The 19,718-nt window shown below is 32.9% G+C and overlaps 1 protein-coding gene and 1 long non-coding RNA gene across 4 annotated transcripts in view; both read left to right on the top strand.

Moving 5' to 3' along the window:
- Nucleotides 1-243, top strand: part of LOC119631437 — a 1,138-nt gene extending 895 nt beyond the window's left edge. Inside the window, exon 2 of the long non-coding RNA XR_005246653.1 lies at nucleotides 3-243. This is a non-coding gene — a long non-coding RNA (uncharacterized LOC119631437). The remainder of the gene's footprint in view (nucleotides 1-2) is intronic.
- A 258-nt stretch (nucleotides 244-501) lies between these two features.
- On the top strand, nucleotides 502-13,848 carry LOC119631436 (vesicle-associated membrane protein 2). 3 transcript variants are annotated; one of them, XM_038023627.1, is made up of 6 exons: nucleotides 502-657; nucleotides 3,544-3,684; nucleotides 3,879-4,032; nucleotides 6,401-6,559; nucleotides 6,643-6,694; nucleotides 13,483-13,848. In XM_038023627.1, the coding sequence occupies exons 2-6, from the start codon at nucleotides 3,656-3,658 to the stop codon at nucleotides 13,656-13,658; spliced, it is 570 nt and encodes a 189-aa protein (XP_037879555.1). In that variant the 5' UTR covers nucleotides 502-657; nucleotides 3,544-3,655; the 3' UTR covers nucleotides 13,659-13,848. The 3 variants fall into 3 exon arrangements, with proteins under 3 accessions (XP_037879555.1, XP_037879558.1, XP_037879556.1); XM_038023630.1 differs by lacking the exon at nucleotides 13,483-13,848 and adding an exon at nucleotides 10,861-10,951; XM_038023628.1 differs by lacking the exon at nucleotides 3,544-3,684.
- The last annotated feature ends 5,870 nt before the right edge of the window (nucleotides 13,849-19,718 follow it).

The following is a 19,718-nucleotide window of genomic DNA, read 5'->3' as shown; positions in this document are numbered from 1 at the left end:
AGCAGTACATGACGATAGAGTCAATAATATATATATATATGCATATATATATGTATATATATTCGGGACTATTTTTGTCTAGTGGACAAAATCTCTAAACGAAAGGAAAAACTCGCAATAACTCTCACGCATGTAAATAGTGCGACTTTGATTTCATTGACAAAATTCTACTCCAATCTCTGAAAATTGCAACAACGGGACAAAGTATAGAAAAAAAAAGAAAGCAAAAAGAAAAGAAAAAAAGAAAAGGAAAAGCTGGAAAAGGAAAACGCATTTGCAACAACAAGCGGCAGGACTAAAATAAGGAGCTTACCCGAAGAGCTTAACTAATTGTGATTATTGTCGTATTGAAAACAGTATCGCGAAAGGAAAAGAACACTTTTTCTTACAATATTAAATCAACTCCTCCACACTCTCTCCCTCTCCCTGTGACACTCACACTCACTCACTCACTCACTCATTCACTCACTCTCTCTCTCTCTCTCTCTCTCTCTATCTCTCTATCTCTCTCTCTCTCTATCTATCTATCTATCCATCTATCCGTCTATCTATCTCTATCTTTCTATTTCTTTCTTTCCTGCTAATTGAGACAAGTTAAGCCACTCGTTAAATCGAGCGTGTGAGAAAGAGGGCGCAGGTCTTCTAAAGAGTAAAAATGTAAGTATTGATTTTTTTTTTTCTTTTCTAACATTTCCTTACAATAATTGCATACGTTTTGGCACGCACACAAACGCGTAACTACTGCATACCATTTAGAGCTCCATAATACAATAATTGTGTCAACTTGTGCCTCTGTTACGACGTAGGAAACGTTTGTTTATAATAATTTCATCATCATTTCAAATTGTTCAGATTGTCTCTTGTAAATACATTATTATTTGCTAAAATTTTCTATCATCGAGTCGTCTATAAGATGAACTGCTTTCGGTCATAATCGCAATCATGAATCATCATATCATATAAGTCAAAGGTTCGTTGAAAACTTGAAAACGTAGGATTTATTAAAAGATTTTTTAGTTTAATACATACAATACAATAGATAGATAGATGTGTATGCAAATGATATTAGAGCGCTATTTTAATAAACTTGATTTATAGCTGGATATATATATATATATATATATGCATATATATGTTGTGGGATCTTACTTGTATATATCAAATTTATATATGAAACGCTATAGCTATTTCTTACACAATTATATAATGTGGTAGTAGTATACACATTCACACACTCAAATACGATATCTACAATGTTTCTCATATTCCTCATCCATTGGTAGGGAAATATTTTATCAATTATACCCTTGTACGTAGGTATTGAAGTTTTTCTTCCATTTTACGCTTTCTAATGACTTAGAACGATCGAGCAGATAAATATATATATATATATGCAGTAGAGGAAGGCAATAAATATTTATAAAAAGCCATTCAAAGCCCTATAAATGATGGCTCATAATAATTAAAAATTACTTATAGAAAATTTAAGAGAAATCGATTTGAAACAGAAAGGTTGTGTACGCTTTAATCCTTCGAAACTTGTAAGTTTACGTTTTTCTGGCCTTTTGTTTCTTCTTTCTTTCTTTTGCCAATGAACATGACGTGTAAAAGTAAGGCATGTGCCAATTAACAAATGAAATTATGTTCGCTTAAAGCAAATCTTAAAGGAAAAATTCTGAAGATTTTCGCTGACTTAGACGGAAAATATATGTATGTAACAAATACGGGATCGATATTTCCCGTAGCCATATTTGGCAATTTTCATTTTCTCTAACGTTTCCATATGTTTTCAGTGTTGCGCGTGAAATAAACCCAAAATCAAAAGCTTAGTCTGCCGATATAAAATAGAATTGTACAATGGCGGGTTGAACTTTTTTTTTTGGAATTTTATGATGTGTGGGCGGGCAGATGTACATTGGTTATGATTACCTCTTTGATGCGTATTCTTAAACGATAATGAGATATCTAAAATATTCCATGATATTCGTGGATGCATTCGATGTGTATAACAAGCGTGAAGTCTTTTTGCATCACCAGCATTTTGCCGGTCGAGACCATTGTCTTGCCTTTAAATTTTCTTGCTATCTTGCTTTGTAATAAATTTTACATTGTCCTTTATAGAAGCTATGAGAGTAAATCATAAGGAAGACATTTTCGTAGCAATTATAAAAAGGGTCATGTTTGCTTTTAAAGTTGACAAGCAGCCGTCAATTAAAATAATGTCTATCAACTTTCTGTTTTCTATCGCAATTTGCACTTATATCAAATTTAAGATATTAGTTGAAAGACCATCGGGCAGATGGATGATTTAGAATCTTTCGCCAGTTATATATATTCTTAAGTTACTACTTACTTTTAAATCGGCTCAAGCACGACACGTAGAGAATCGAAGAAAGTCATCCACTATCCATGAAATCAGACAGTGACCGGTTTCTTTCTGAAATAATCCAAGCACAATGACCAATGAAGAGGCAAGCATGACTCTTCGGATGCCGTGCGCTTCTTTTTTCTTATGTACGTAGCCACTCAGGGTATGACCTATACGTATGGGCGCGGTAAGGAAGGACGAAAAAAATATATCATCTTTTCTTCGAACCAGTAAAATGTTTAATCTGTTCACGGGAACTTCGTCACTGCGATTGCATTGATAAGCACTTTGATGACGTATATGTTTGGCATGATGCATTTACCTCAACATTGGCTGCGGGAAAATGTATCAATAGGGAATCAATTGTTTTGGTTAAAACGACCTAAGCGCCGTAGCAGAGGTTCGTGATACATAAAAGACCTTCTCGTATTCTCGTAATAGGTTTCCATAGAGTATTTGCAATGCAAACGAATAAACTTTGAAACTTTGTGTGGAAAATAAATTTTCCATGCATTGGCCATTAGCCAAGGGCAAGTATTATCCAAAAGTAGTCGAAGATTTTGCCGACACAGAGCGAATTTACTGGCGAGCAACGTTGGCCACATGCATGCGGTAGGCAAGAGAGAAAGAATATTCATGAGTGATTTTTTAAATTGATTTGCATTGATTTGTCCCAACTACAGATTCAATTTGTATATATGTATGTGTAAATATGTATAGACGTATAATGATCTCCATTGATTCATTCGAATTCATTATCAATAACTGCGACAATATCTTGACCCAATTTAGACACAGTGACGGACTATACTAAACTAATGTGAAATTCAAGTCACTTCCGCAAAATGATGATTGATTTTCATTCTCGAAAACTTGTATTTTATATGTTTTTGAAAAAGTTTAAAGCAAAAAATTTTTATTCGTTAGATAGTACCGCCGTACATGTTTCATATTATAACGAATTAATCTAGAAGTTAACGATACACTTTGGAATTGTATATACGTTGCAGTTTTGCGCTTCACTTTACTATTACTATTACTTTTAATATGAACGGCACTCTCTGATATGATACGTGTAGGCACTTTTTAGGCTAGTGCTTTAAAAATAATAATTACTTTTTTTTTTCAAAATTTCGCTATTCATTTAAATAAAATATTCTTTCCGTTTACCGCAGTTGAAAACAATACCAAATAAAAACAAGAAAAAGAAAAGCAAGAAAAACAAGAAAAAAAAAGAAAAGTAAATCTCTTTGAAAACAACCGAACTTTAACTAAACAGTAAGAAAAATGGGCAAAAAAGACAAAAAAGATAAAGAGTAAGTGAAGAAATTTTATTACAAAATGCTTTAAATCTTGTAGAAGGGCTAAGTAAGAAGAACTAATAGAGTACAAAGATAAAAATAAACGAAATTCGATTGATTTTAATAAATGTTTGTTTAACTAAAAAATTAGGAAAAAATTGTTGAAATTCTATTCTAAAAATGGTTTTGTATAAAATTTTTCCACACAGGGCGGAACCAGCACCAGCAGCCGATGCTCCACCAGCAGGCGATGCCCCACCAGCCGGTGAGGGCGGTGATGGTGAGATTGTTGGCGGACCCCGAAATCCTCAACAAATCGCGGCACAAAAGCGTTTACAGCAAACTCAAGCACAAGTCGATGAGGTAATCAATCTGAATACTAAATATTTCTTCGCCCATCGTTTCTCCGCGCCCCTTTTTAAGATTTTGCTTAAATGCTTTTTCGCATTAATATAGCAAACGTTTAGAAAGTCAGTAAAAAACGAAAAAATAAATAAATAAATAAATAAAAAGAAAGCCGTCACCGCATTCCTATACAAAAAAAAAAAAAAAAAAAAAAAAAAAAAACGCTTGATCGGCTATGTCAGTCGATCTGTCCGTTTCAGAGTTTCTCGCCCGAAACATTGAGTTTATCTTAATCTTAATGTTAATCCTAAATTTCTTTTCAACGTAACACGATTACAATCGTAAATCACTAAAATTGGTGGACAAGTTCCTGCAGTAGTAATCCAATAACTCAAAGTCTACATCCTAATGCTCTCAATCTCTTCAATAAAACCAACATCTCATTTATAGTATAACTTATGCTCTTTCGGTGAATAGGTAGAAAAAAGGGCTCGTGTGTAAATGCATCTAAATGTATTCTCGCATCTTTTCCTGAGTAGACAATTATTCATCTCCAAATATCAAAGATGCTCTTCCTTGCCACTAAATAACCCGTGTACTCTCATGTCTTTCGAGAGGAAATTGATTAGACAAGTTTACACAAATTTCGTATATTCTTTGAGAGTCAATTTTTGTCCAATCCTATATGGGGTTTATATAAAAGGCGCATGTACTTTTATACTCTCATATGTCATTGTATGCAATGAATGCTGTTAGGATGTTTTACATGACGTTTCATACAAAATTCGATCATTTCGATTTATGCGTGAATACATTTCTCAAAGGCGCCATTATCGGGCCAGCTGTATATCTGGGTAAATAAAAGTTGCATTTATCAAGTGGGTGTTTGGCGCATTCAAATCTCATTACGGTCTGACCGCATGTAGTTGCAGTTAGGGTAAATGGCTCAGCCGGTAAAGACGTAACACTCCAAGCCATTGACAGAGATAGGCATTTTTTCTCCCTTGAGAATACAATGTCCATATGCGTTGCGTTGACTGATTCCATATTCCTTCAATCCCTTTTGCGGATTTTATCCATTTGCAGAAGCGTTCAAATTATATGGGATCTAACACAAAGTATATCCAGGAGTTTTTCTTATACTTCTTTCAGTATTTTCTTCTCCTTTATTTCTGGTACCACTGGTGGGTATCAGCAAATGCCGAAGATGAGCCCCAGCTTCGGCCTGATTCGGCAATTTCGTGGCATATTAAACATTTAACGTTTTAGAAGAGGAGTCTCGCACTTGCCAAGCGAAGGATTCGCCATATACATGTTCTTATTCTGGAAATGAAAGATAGCCTCCCTTGGTCTCGTCTTAATGCTGCTTAATGTGTGTAGGGTTGTACATCTGCGGCCATCCTTTATCTCTTTCTCTTTCCCTTCCACACTTCGATATCACCATACTACATGTGTAGTGCACATCCCTTGAATAATTGGACATATTATCATAAAAAAAAAAAATAAAAAAATTGATCGGGAGATTTGCTTTTGCATATATATATTAAAAGCATTCGATTTACGGTGATCTTTGATGTGCAGCCTAGACAAATTCTAAGATTTCGGAATTGTTTGCGCGCCCACTAGCGACTAAGTTGCGTCGAGTTTGCCTCAAGTTTAGAATTTGAATTCAGGTTTTTAAACTCTCTCTTACAGGATCGTACAAGATTCGAAAGTTTCGCATCTACAATTTCCTATATGATATATATATATATATATATATATATACGATATTGTGACGTATGATTTGAGGTTTTTATTTGGCTTATTTTATGTATCGTTGTCTTCGTATCATTGACTTGTGATTATTAGTTTAATCTTTACAATATTTATTTACAATTGATAGGAAAATTATTTAAAGGGATTTGTATTTACAATGCTTTTTCCGGTCTTGTCCGTGCCCTTACGTATTATAGTACCCGATACCGATAATGCTTTAATCTCTCGTTTAAATGTTAAACTTTTCGATAGTGGCCAGCCGCACGACGCAGGAATGTGTGCTGGGTTCTGGATTTTGTTTCCTTAAAAAATCGAAAAAATTTCCTGCTCAGATTAACAAAGATGGGATTTTCGTAAAAATATATCGTCTTGGTCACCGTGAATAATTGAATCGATTAACTTACTCATGCCTATCTATTTTATGTATAAAAATTTTCTTGTTACGTGACAATTAGCGAGGCCAGAGTGTTATTTTTCGAGTATATAGAGCAATAGCATACAAGTATGTGGTATACGATAGGCCAAAGGGTTCGAGTCAAATCAAATAAAACTTCTTTCTCGTACGTTTTTGTTTTTTTTTTTTTTGATTCTAATATCATTTATCTGCTTCGATCTCTTTTGTCAACAGGTAGTGGATATAATGCGAACAAATGTAGAAAAAGTGCTTGAACGCGATCAGAAACTGTCCGAGTTAGATGATCGAGCCGATGCTTTGCAACAGGGTGCTTCGCAATTTGAACAGCAAGCTGGTAAATTGAAACGAAAATTCTGGTTGCAAAACTTAAAAGTAAGTCAATGAAAATTAAAAGTCCGTTCAGATGAGACAGAATAAATGATAATATCAACAATAATGTATAATTTGTAATTCAGATGATGATTATTATGGGCGTTATTGGACTGGTTGTTGTAGGCCTTATTGCAAGTGAGTAAATTAAATTTATAAAAAGTTAATATTTTCGCAATAAAATTATTTATAAGATTTTCAAAACTTTTTTAAAACAATTAACATCACATTTACATTTAACGTAAATGCAAAAAAAAAAAAAAATAAAAATAAATAAATAAATAAATAAATAAATAAATTTCCCTGTTTTAAAACAAAACATATACAAAATTAATTTATTATATTTTATTTGATTTTATTTTATTTATTTATTTATTTTTTTTTAGGTAATTTTATGTAAAATTTGCTAGCATTTCTTCCTTTCAAAAACAAAGAACAAAAAAAACGTTAAATTCAATTCTGAATAAATTCGAATTTCATACATCATCATAATATGTTTAAGTAGCAAAATTTGTTTTGGTTTTGGAGTTATCATCAACTATTAGTCAACTTAACTCATCCGTGCTGAAGCAACGTATCACTAAAACGCACATAAATAAAAAATATATTTGAAAGAAAACAAAAAAAGAAAAAACAAAGTTCAAGTTGCTGTTGGCTTAGAACGCACGACTAACACGATAGTATTCTTGGTAAATTGGCACAAAGGTTCGCTATATAGTAATTTTTAATGAATCTTTTTTTATTTTTTTTATTTTTTTTTCTTAAATAAATTAGATTTTTTCTACATTTTTGTTTATGTAATTAAAAGTTGGTTTACTTGTTGGTTAAACTTAGTATTCTTGTTACATTTTATTTTTGCTGTTCACCTATTGTTTAGATAAGAACTTTTTTCTATGTACACATATACATATGTACCCCTATGCACAATATGTGTTTTAAATTAATTTTTTTTATTTTTTTACCTCAAACTCAACTATAATTTGTTCTTAAAAAAATGACCTTAACAGCTCTTAAACCTATATGTAGAGCAGAGCGAAAAGTTTTTTTGGATCAGCGATAAGAGCAAATCTCTCGAACTAATTTGATTGAACAATCTTATACCACATTTTCCTATCAATATACACATAACAGATATTTTCCTACAAACAAAAATAATATATATATATATATATATTTATTAAAAAGTCTTGCCCAATTGAAAATATTTACAGAGACAGCTCTATTTATCCCTCTACTTTGATTATAAACATAATCGACTTAACGTTTTAGCTCGCTTGGCAATAAAGGATCTAGCAATTCTCCTATTCTCCGTTTCGCAAAATTTTCTCTTTTTTTTCTTACTCTTCGTCTTTTTGCTGCCGAATCATCATCTCGTGCAAAAGAAGCAAAGTCTCATTGCGCGTAATATCGCATAAAGTAAATATTGAACATTTTCTCAGTTCTATATTCATTCCAATTCAGATCAGTTTACCCTTAAGTGTGATGATCGATATCATTTTGAATTGGATCAACTAAGAGACAGAGACTCATAGCGAAAGACCGACCAATCGATCAATGCGCACCAATCGCACAACATATGTGAAAAGTATTTTTGAACGTGTGAGGAAAATTTCGTTGCATCACTGTTCGCAACACTTTATAGAGAATCATTTCGCATACTATATCTATATCATATCCAAAGCAATATGCGATATTCGTAAATAACTTTCTCGTTACATCACGTTCGGGAAGGTCAATAGGAGACATTAATTGAAGCAAATTGCCGAACGAAAATTCACGAGATCACTGACAGTTTAAATCTATTGCATTCCACTGTTCTTGATAATCGATTTTTGTTTTGGTCAACAAACGGAAAATTCCCTCTAAATCATCCAATAATTGGAGCTTTTTCTGGCCCCAATCGTGATATGGAAATGAAAAGAAGAGTTGCCCATCCAGTTGGTCTATTTAGGAAAAGTTTATATCTCTTGCCTAAGCGGTAGGCGGATCGGTCCATTTTCAAGGATCCATGGTCGTTGTATTCTATTAATCGCTTTAAGTTACTTCGCCTATTTACATATCTTACTCATATTTGTTAAGCTGTTCCTTCAACCATAAGGAATTTGGAATTTTGTGGATTTGTGTATGTTTTTTTTTTTGCTTTGCTCTGTGAGCTGGAGGTATAAAATCTTCGAAAGATACTGCTGGGTCTTAGTAGCAGCATACACGATTCGCCATCCCTGGCGCATACGTACTAAAAACTACCCCCCACACACACTTCGTCTACCAGTCTGCCCCGCGGGACCACCGTTAGGTATTACTTCGTGGGGGCTGGTTGTCGCTAGCACGCTCTTGATGGTGGGAGCTCAGTAGAATGCACTATCGGCTTCCACTCCCTCTACTCTCCACCCGTTGTCTCTCCAATCGTCGCAACTCCACGAGCGTATTGCTGGCGAATGCGTCTACGGTGTTCCAGGCTGCTGCACTGCCAACCATTGCGCTTGTTATCTCGTTAGGTGGCACTTGAGGCCGCCCATTCTCGAACCTGCTGCAGTAGGACATTACGTGTTCTACGTCCTCCTCTATATCCTCGCATACCGGGCAGTTAGGCGAACTGTCGTACCCGAATCTGTGCAGATATTTCCGGAAACAGCCATGGCCAGTCAGAAGCTGGGTTAAGTAAGGATTTGTGTGTATGTGTGTACGCGGGTGTGTGTGTGTGTGTGTGTGTGTGTGTGTGTGTGCAACATTGTTTTATAATAAAGTTGTTATTGGCAAATTTTGTTGAGAATATTGCTCTGAAACGCGTTAAATTTGGCACAAAGTCAAGCACACTATGACAAGGCTATAACAAAGCATTGTCATCTCGGTATGGGAACGTCAGAAGAATGCTATTAATAATCAACACATACCTATGTTTTCTTTCTATTTTTTTCCATTTAATTATTCCCATAGTTCGATAGTTCGCCAAAATAAAATGTAAAAAAATCCTATTCGGTTTAGATCAGTTCTTGTAATACCTACCTCTTGAATATCACTTTTTTGTCTTTACATATATATATATATATATATATATATTGGATATTATATTTTTCTAAAATTTGTTAGCATCACATAGATAATTATAGAAAGGAAAAATTATATCTATATATGCAGTTCGCGTTATTTATATGCTTTTCAAATTTATATATAAAAAAACAATCGAAGGTCAAACTCATAACAAGAAATTACGAAATTATGACGTCATTTTTGAAAAAAGGAGTTTTCACTAATTCTGACCGCTCGCAAGAGTCAACTTTGATTACTTTTGAGGCTTAATCTGGCGAAAGGAGTCTTGATCGCAGCAGAAAGACAGAAAGATATTCGTATACCGACCCTAGTGTGCATATATATATATATATATATATATTACTTGGTTTCCAAATGTGATGCAACTCCTGTGCTGGGTATAGAAATAACAGAAATAATTCGCGAATATTAAGTAGCCCTAGGGCCACAAGTTCGACAATTATGTTTGTTATCGTTAACAACATAACAACAACAAAAAAACAAACGTCATTCTTTACGATGAGCAAAACCGAAAATCCCGAAAATTTTTTACTAAGTACGAATTGATCAGTTAGCTGAATAAGGCTACGCAAGATATTCATTGAAAGTTTCAGATGAAATTATGTTAAGATTGTGAACTCACCTTCACTTTCCACTTTAGTTTATGGCCAAATTGTAACTTTCTTTGCCAGTTTTCGTCGCCATCTTTCCCAAATATGAGCGAAACTATTGCTTAATCGATTTATTTATTTATTTAATTATTAATATTTTTTTTTTTTTTTATCTCTGTAAATTAAATTCATACATATACATTTACGTAGTTTATTAATTTAGTCACTTTCGCGGCATTTTCTCCGAAGCCGACAAATAGCGTTTCCATCGTATTAACACAATATCTCATCTAGTTCTCAAGTTACAATCTCTCTCGTGTGAAAAAAATAAATTTTTGTTTATTTCATTTTAAAAGATACTGAACATAAAATATATATTCATAGATAATTCACTTTAACGATTATGAGTAACGAACGTTTTTCATAAGCATCTGCAATGTTTCGAACCTTTTTCATAAGATTCATTCACCTAAAAAAGTTAATCTTTCGGTTAAAATGCTGAACATATTTTGTAACTTTTGCACTTTAATTGAATCGAGTAATGTGAAGGTGATCTTGTGAAAATGAACTAACATAATTCATATAAATTATGAAAAATAATATTTATAAAACAATATTAATGCAATTATTTATTAACCTTCGTTTATCATAACTATAATTTTGCAGAGAAAGATGAGCACGATTAAGAAATTCAAACTATTTTTTAAAGCCAAAAACCAAAAAGAAACAAAAAAAAACATAGTTAAGAATACAAAAACAAAAAAAAAACAAAAAAAAAAAATATGCATAAGAAAAAAAAAGTAAATAAACCAATAAGAAATACGATTAAAGACAAGTCAAAGGTAAAATTTGAAATGAATTTTTTTAAGTAACGCTACAGTACAGTAAAAGCGGATTGCCCGTTGAAATGGCTCGAAGCGAAGCTTTTCTTTGATTTTATTATTTTACATTAATTAGCAATTCCTTTATATATATATTATTTGAAAATTTATTTTATTAAGGCGCTTTTATAATTCGACATATATTTGTAAAATGCAAACCGATGAAATATCGCATCCTTCCTTCCTTCCTTCCTTCCTTCCTTTTCGTTTTACAATCATGGGTAATATTTTTCTTTTTATTAAGAGAAATTTTCCTTCTTTTTTTTTTTTTTTTGTTAATTTTGTAGTCAAATGCTGTAAAAATGTATGTTATCCTCTTAATGCTCAATGACGTAGATGAGTAAAAGCGATTAAAAATTTTTTAAAATATATGTATGCATATGTATACATACATATTTATATTACATCATCATACATATATACGATTATGTGTTTATACGCTTGTATATATGCACATATTTTTGCGGCAAATATCGTCCAAGGTAATGGGTCCGTTCAAGTTCGCCTAATAATAATGAGAGACTTTAGTCCATGAACATGGACTAATGTGCATATACTTGGTATGGTACGATCACCTAACGGTATTACGAAAGTTAGGATAACAATTTCACCTCTGTTCATGGATAAAGGTTGAGATAGACATAGGAGAATAACTATCACCTGAACGTCTTACGGAAGTTTGGAGCAAGAATCATTCATCCATTCATGCATAGATTTTGAGACAGACATAGGAGAGTATCATCTCTGAAGATCTTACGGAAGTTTGGCTATTGAATTTCCACACATTCATGAATAGAGATGTTTATCTTATCTCGTCTAGTTCTAGTTCGCTGCATGTAACTCTGTAACATTACGATCTATTGTGAATACGACCCAATGTTTTGAATGAAACGATACAACTAAGCTTTGTATCAGTTGCATTCACTTATTGTTATTTGTGTTAAAAAGGATAATTCAATTTTTCTTATCAAGGGCAACTTTTTCAACCGTCTACCTACTAAATGACTTATATATTCGTAGTAGAGTAACTTGCAGAAGTTATTCTCTTATCTAATCGTAATGACGCGCCTCGTTAACATCAGCTAATGCCTAATCTAACTGTAGACAGCACAAGTTTGTTGCATCCGCCATACTTAATTTAAAATTAACACATTTTCAGTCAAACGACGATATCGTCAGGTGAAGAGTGTATAGAATAATTTTCAATATCCTTTCTTGTTAACCTTATGAGTTAGAGGTAGAAAATGTCGAAACAGTAAAAATAATAAAAATTTGATTGCTTAGTCGAATATGAGTGGTCGGATCTTCCATTAAATAAATTCGTTAGAATTTCACCCTACTATCTTTTATAATCTCTGAATAAGAATGCACAAGACTTTTGCTTAGAGAAACAGAGATTTGGTCAGCTTACGCTTTACTGTAGACATGGCCTTTTAGCAACATGTACCATTTTCAGTAGCAACCTGCCTGCAAGAATTTCATATTTTTTTAACAACATGCCACCCACTGACAGATGGACGGAAAGACGGAAAGACGGATACACAAGCAGCAAGAATATGCATACTTTATAGGATCGCTGAAATTTCCTTTTTGGATGTCGCGACACGATTACGACAAAATAAGTGTACAGAACACTATCATTCTTCAGCTATGGGTATGAAAATTATTTTTCACAATATATTTGGCATATATTGCTTATGAAAGAAATTACAAAAGTTCGTCTATTAATTAGCAAAGCAACGTAAGTGTTACCAAATGTTTTTCAACTGAACTCTAATGATCTGCTATTGGTGGTCAACAATAAATCATTGATAGATTTCCAGTTAGTCGCTAGTAATCATTGCTATGCACTAATAAAATGTGAATACCGGGAAATTCACTTATCATATTCAGCCTGTTAAACAAAAAAAGAAAAGCTAAATTCATCCGAATCGCCATCAAGACGTTGAAAGTAAACGGTTTGCAATTCTTCTCTAAAACGAAAGAAAATTCGAAAAACAAGAAGAACAGGAAAAAAAAAAAATAGAAGAAACTTATGCTAAGAATTTGAGCTGCGTTTCCTTGGCTTTTATAATGAACGTAATCTAATGTATAGATTGTGTATAAACATACCTTAATGTATGTATGTTTGTATGTTTGTGTAAAATATTGGAATGGTATAAAATGTGCTAAAGTTTAATAGACCCTTGGCCCGTGACGAATAAATACTGTAATTAATATTTAATTGTCGTTAATTGCAAGAGCGTAATCATTATATTCATTAAAATAATGTGTACTTTGTATCTCCTCTTTTTTTTTCTCCCTTTCTCTCTCTCTCTCTCTCTCTCTCTCTCTCTCTCTCTTTCTCTCTCTATCTATCTATCTATCTATGTACCTATCTATGTATCTCTTTTGAAACATTGCTTAGATAAACTTGGCCTAATAGGTGGCGAACCGCAGCCTCAATATCCACAATATGCATACATGCCACCACCACAACAGCCACCTCCACAACAGTCTACTGCGGGAACAGGTAATACCGGTGGCACATCACCATTGGTCGATGATGGTCAGCAAGGCGAAAAACAATCCCAAAAAGTATAAAAAGCTATTATCGTCAATAATTATTGATTTCCAATATGAGAGAAAACGAAATTGCTTAAGAAAATTTACTTTTTTTTTTTTGTTTTGCAAATACGAAAATAAAACATACAATAAATAAACCTATACAACATTTACATGCATTCATACAGACATAAATCATTAAACGTTAAACTAGAAGAGACGAAACGCAAAAAAAAAAAAGAAAAGCAAACCCAAGAACAACTTAGACAACTAGAAGAACAAATTTGTGGCGGAAGGAAGAAAAGTTACAGAGAACCATTTCCACTTAAATTTACTAAACTGGCAGTTACAGTCACAGTGACAGTGATAGTGACAGTGATAGCGACAGTGATAGCGACAGCCATAGCCACAGCCACAGCCACAACCACAGCGACAATGACAGCGACAATGACAGCAACAATACCAGTAAACACGGATAGAAATACTTTTAAACACGGAATAACTTTGGATTGACATACAAATGAAATAAAATCAATTACTATATATATATATATATATATATATATATATATGTAAATTTGCATATATATATATATATATAAAATGACAGTAAAGTAAAAAAATATAATAACAATATTTGCGCAGCGATGCAAGATTTAAACACTTTTTAGAGACAACAACTAAAACAAAAACAACAACAGAAACAGTAACAACAACAGCAAAAACAATACTAAACAAAACATAACCAAAAAAACTATATTTCAATAAATTTATTGCAAAACAAAATTTTCAAATAAACGAAAAATATTATTAAACTAAATAAATGAAATATAAAATAAAAGGCAAAAAAAAACAAAAAAAAAAAAAAAATAGAAAGAAAGAAAAAACATGAACAACAGCCACAAAAATTATGGTATAATCATATACATACAAATATATATATATATACATAATAATATAAATGGTGTAAAAACAAAAAACCAAATATAAGAAAAAAGAAAATAATTAAATGAATAAAAAAAGAAAAAAAAAAAACACTAACAACTAATTAGAGGAAGAAAAAAAAAAAAAAAAAAAAAAAAAAAAAAATAAAAGAAAAGAAATTCAATTTGTTTGCATTAATATTAATTTCATTTAATGAAAAATCAACTAAATAAAGTAAAATTATATTAAACGAAAAACCAAATGAGCTGAATGTATATATATGAAACTTATTGCTGATGGTAGGCATCGTTGCAAAACAAATACACATATATATATATGTATATGTATTTATATTTGAAAAAAAAAAACTCCTTTAAAGATCGTAAGTTATGTAGAGCGAGAGCCGTGCAGTTATTGAGAATATATTAATTACTTTAATCAAATTTTATTATTATTCTTACTATTACGTATACAAGAAAAAAAAAAAAAAAAAAAAAAAAAAAAAAGAGAAAGAAAGAAAAGTCAATCACGCCAAATCATCTTCCAACCTCATGACTACTATTATTAATACTTATTGTAGAAAACCAAGTGAGTAATAAAATTTCTGTCATAATAAGTACAATGGATCTTTTCTTTTCTTTTTTTTTTTTTTTCTTTTTTTTCTTTTTTTTTTCCTTTTTCTTCTTTTTGCTTGTATTCTTATATTCACTTTCTTACACCCATAACTTGAAGGTGATTTTATCATGCCGATGCATAGCATACCATAGCATATATACAAAAATGTCGCAGCAATATTGTAGAAGCTCAACACACACATACAAACACACACATACAAACACACACACACACACACACACACACACATGCACGCGCGTATTTTTGATAACAGAAAATTTTAACGGCTCCGTAGCGGAGATCTTCTCTTGCAGAAACGTAGTGAGAGGTGTTCAAGATGTTCGTGACATTTGAATTTTTTTGTTTAATTTTTCACAAACAAAGGCACACACGCTAAAGTTCCGATTAGTTAAAACCTAACTGAAGCTATCGCACTATAGAGGCTTTACTAGTTTGGCAAAGATCGCGCGCAACATATGTGTGAGCGGTTCAGCTCGCCATTGACAAGAAAGTATTTCGCAACTCTTGCAGAATATGCATATTTGCGCATTGATAGCTTACACCGTCTCGAACCTGGCCTTCACAGGTCGAATATCTCGAAATGAGTGGATAACAGGATACGGTTTTCGCTTATTGCGTCGTGATAACCGTAAGTAGCGCAAGTAATCAACGAATGGCCATTGCCGCCATTGGCAGTTATATCGTCCTCAACATAACGTATGGAACTTGCTTGTTTGTCTTAATTGCCGTTAACTAGTATTCTACACCACAACTATTTGACACGTAGTGGATAAAAAAGCATCAGTCCAAGAGGCGTGGGAGAAACTAATGTAATATTTTTCCAAAACTAAATTCTTTTTTTTTTCGTTTATTGTCAAAAAAAAAAATGATTTTTTAATTGATCAAAACGTATATAGAAAGATGATTGTGAACGTAAGAAAACCGCATATAACGCATATACACGTCCATCCGTATGTTCATTTTGGCGCTTTCGATGTCGATATAAAAAATTCAAATTCATTGGTCGTTTCTCTTTATTACACATACATAATAAGTCTATTATTAAGTAAATTTAAATTTTATTGCATAGAAATTATTCCCTGCACAATGCATTTGCTTTTTACAAAACGTATTGATTGCTTTACTTTAACAAATCGGGATTTCCGTACGCTGTACTTGTATCATATATTAGCTATACTGTAATAGCAACTCTGTCATAGAGTCATAATCATTGGTGTTCGTTCGACGTGTAACAAAAGGCCTAGTCTGCAATAATTATACGCTACAGCATTTGTGTAATAGGGTATATTAATATCGCGGTCGTACGTAACACGCACAATGGCTTAAGGAGGTAATGGCGCATCTTTTATTATACCGATCGCTCCAGAATCATAAGCTGAATTGATCTAAGCCTATCTGGTCATCTAAATTTGTGTTCAATCTACAGATCGCAATTTTTAAGATATTTCATTGAAATTTGGTACAGTGACTTGTTCTACCACTTTTCAACCACTCCCCTTATAAAGCCCCATTCTGAAAAGTCGTTATAGGCAAAAAAAAAATTGCATTTTTCAAAATTTCTCAGCAAAAATGGCTCACTAGAAATATTTGGGCATTCTAAATCGGCATTAAAACTTCGGACCGGCTGGAGGAATTTTTGAACCCCCTCATTAAATGAAAATTGAAGTTCATACGACAAAAAGGTCATAGCGAAGCATTGAAAATTATATCATAATAGTAATTCAATATAAAAAAATTAACTGTATCAAATTTGGACCAGCTCGTCCTACTCTTTGGACCCTACCCTAATAAGGATTTTCACGAAAATCGATTCATTGTAGAGCAGAAAAGTCTAAGTTTTATTATGTGCCGATTGAAATTGATGGCCACTGGGAATTTCATTAAAAAAATAAGAATTGTGCGTAAGAAAAATGTGGTGTAGGGTACTTAATGAAGAGAAGTACGAGCGAGCTTTTCGATAAATGAATTTCAAGATTAGTTTATCAATAAAAGCTTGCTTTGGCTTTTCCTTTGAATCAATAACTGGATTTTTTTTGTTCGAACACCTGTCAAGTTGCAAAAACGTTCCCGTCCCACTCTCGATATATATAAGATACAAAGAAAGAAAGAAATAAATGTGACTTTTCAAATTTGGTTGGCTATGTGCATATGATTTTCGAGTTCTTCGTTTTCTCCGAAATTTCGACTTATGGGCATAAACAACGACTTACTTCGTTGCGAACTTTCTGAAGAGACGCATGTAAGAACGAATTAAATAAATAAAGAACGCATCGCTGCAAGAGCTCGCGACTATACCGAAAAGCGCACATCAGAAGTGCTTTGAGGATTGAAAAACACGCTGGTACAAGTGCATTGTGTCTAAGGGGGATTACCTTGAAGGAGACAAAATGGATGTTGATGAGTAAATACATGTTATTTCAGAAAAATAAAAAAATCACCTTTTTATTGAATCCATCTCGTACACCATTCAATTTATTTCCCCTCCGCAATCTATTGGCTTACTATCAATAAGTGAATCCACATCTGAAATACCTTGACTTGATATTGATAAACTTATCTAGAAAAAAGTATTGTTTCATTAGATGGCAGACAACTTTGCCTCTTTCCATCATTGTTCGCATTGCTCATGTGGTCCCTTTTCTCTTTTAATTATGTTACTTACTTAATATAACAATTTCTCGAAAATGTTTATAAAAAAAATGAATTTTTGCTCTTGACGCTTTTATGATAATAATAATCGCGCGAGAAAAGACGAGATTGGCGTAGTTAGATCCTTTCGAAATATTGAATTAATCAAGAAATTATGTAATTGTATAGGAAAGATGTAAAAAAACAGCCGTACATGGGTTCGAGCACTACCAATTTTCCCGCTCATGCATATGATGAGTCATCTGTTACGATTTTATTAACGTCTTTTACAGCGTCGCCGTTGTATTCCTTAAGCATTTGTTTTCATCCATCAACAAAACCGGTTTTTTGAGCCTTTGCCAAGCTATGTATGATCCAACGGAAACAAATCTTTTTCTGACATATTGCCTAAAGTTGTCTCAATCCCAAAGCAGGCCTTACATGTGGACATGGCTTTTTTAAGCCCGGGCACAGCGCCAATATTTTTTAGCGCAACAAGTGATTTTTGACGTCCTTTGATGATTTTCATCGTTAAGCGAATAGCGGTCACGACGAAACTAAACTCTTTATAGAAACTCATCATCCTGGCAAAGCATAGAAATGAGTTGATCGATACATTTTTGTCTTGATAATCAATACCGCGACCTAACTTCATATTCTCCCTGAGACACAATTTTCCAGTCACTATAAACAAAAACGATTCGTGCTCAATTGAGAAAGTATTCTGATCAAAAAGGTTAAACCTTTCGGTAGAAACACCACGTGGCACCTGAGAACGCCTAGTGCTGCCGGGAATAAAAATGTAAAAATAATGCTCCACGTACCATGGAACTTTCAGCAACTTATCCTTTGCACAATCTTAGACGTGTTTGTCCGAATGTTGTAAACAAAATTATATATATCTCTATCCTTCAAATATTCTATCAAAATTATAAATTATGCGCGTGCTTAACTATTCAAATTGTCGGATTTTGTTAGTCAATATATTTTGAAAGGCAAGTCCTTAATATTACTGATAAACATACTTAACCATTAGACGCTTGCATAACAAGGCATAATATGTTGAAATCATATTGTTTTTCCAAATCGCTTACAATAACACACATTCAATACGTATTAGTTGCCGTTGAAAGGAAAAACAAGGTAAACAAGATGATAAACCTAACACCCATTTACGGCATAATGAAAGTATTAAGCTTGTGTGCATAAACTCGAAAACGTAAATACGCACACACCAATACAGTGGAGCGTTGAAAAGCGAATGATTGGAAAAAAAAAAAAAATAAAATCTCATAGAATTTATATCGGTCGTCCGAGAAGTCTCCTGATATACTTATTTATAGAAGAGTTATATACACATATGAATAGATAAATAAGTGACGCCTTTTTGCTTAACAATATTTACCGCATATACATGTACGTGCCATTGCTCAGTGCTTGAATTAATTTCTACTGGTTTGAATTGTCGGTTCAAGAAAATGGTTTGAATTGCCTCTTGATGTAAAAAGATCGGAAGAGCTAACACCTTCCGCTACCGCGATTGAAGTGTTTATTGTATTGTCTGGGTACACAGATCGCAACACCCCGACATAACTGATGTTACATCATATTATTCTTTATTAATTGCTTTAGTAAATTCTGGATAAGCTTGTAATACATAATACCCGAATAGGTTAAAATTTCGCAGAATATTTCAGTTCACGATTTTCATCTCAGGAAATATGCACGCTTACGATAATGAAACGAGATCTTATGCGAACGGACGGAAGTGCCATCAAGGTCCATCAATTTTATCATTTAATATCATCTAAATAATTTATTTTTGAATCATCGAATTGTGTTCCGTGTAACTGTTTTGATGATATTGTCTGTTGCAACCGCTTAATCGGTTTTTTTTTTTTTATTCCTTTA

This window comes from Glossina fuscipes, unplaced genomic scaffold (assembly GCF_014805625.2).
Source record: "Glossina fuscipes isolate IAEA_lab_2018 unplaced genomic scaffold, Yale_Gfus_2 1, whole genome shotgun sequence".
Classification (NCBI taxonomy): Eukaryota; Metazoa; Arthropoda; class Insecta; order Diptera; family Glossinidae; genus Glossina; species Glossina fuscipes.
This window is presented reverse-complemented; position numbering and strand designations above follow the sequence as displayed.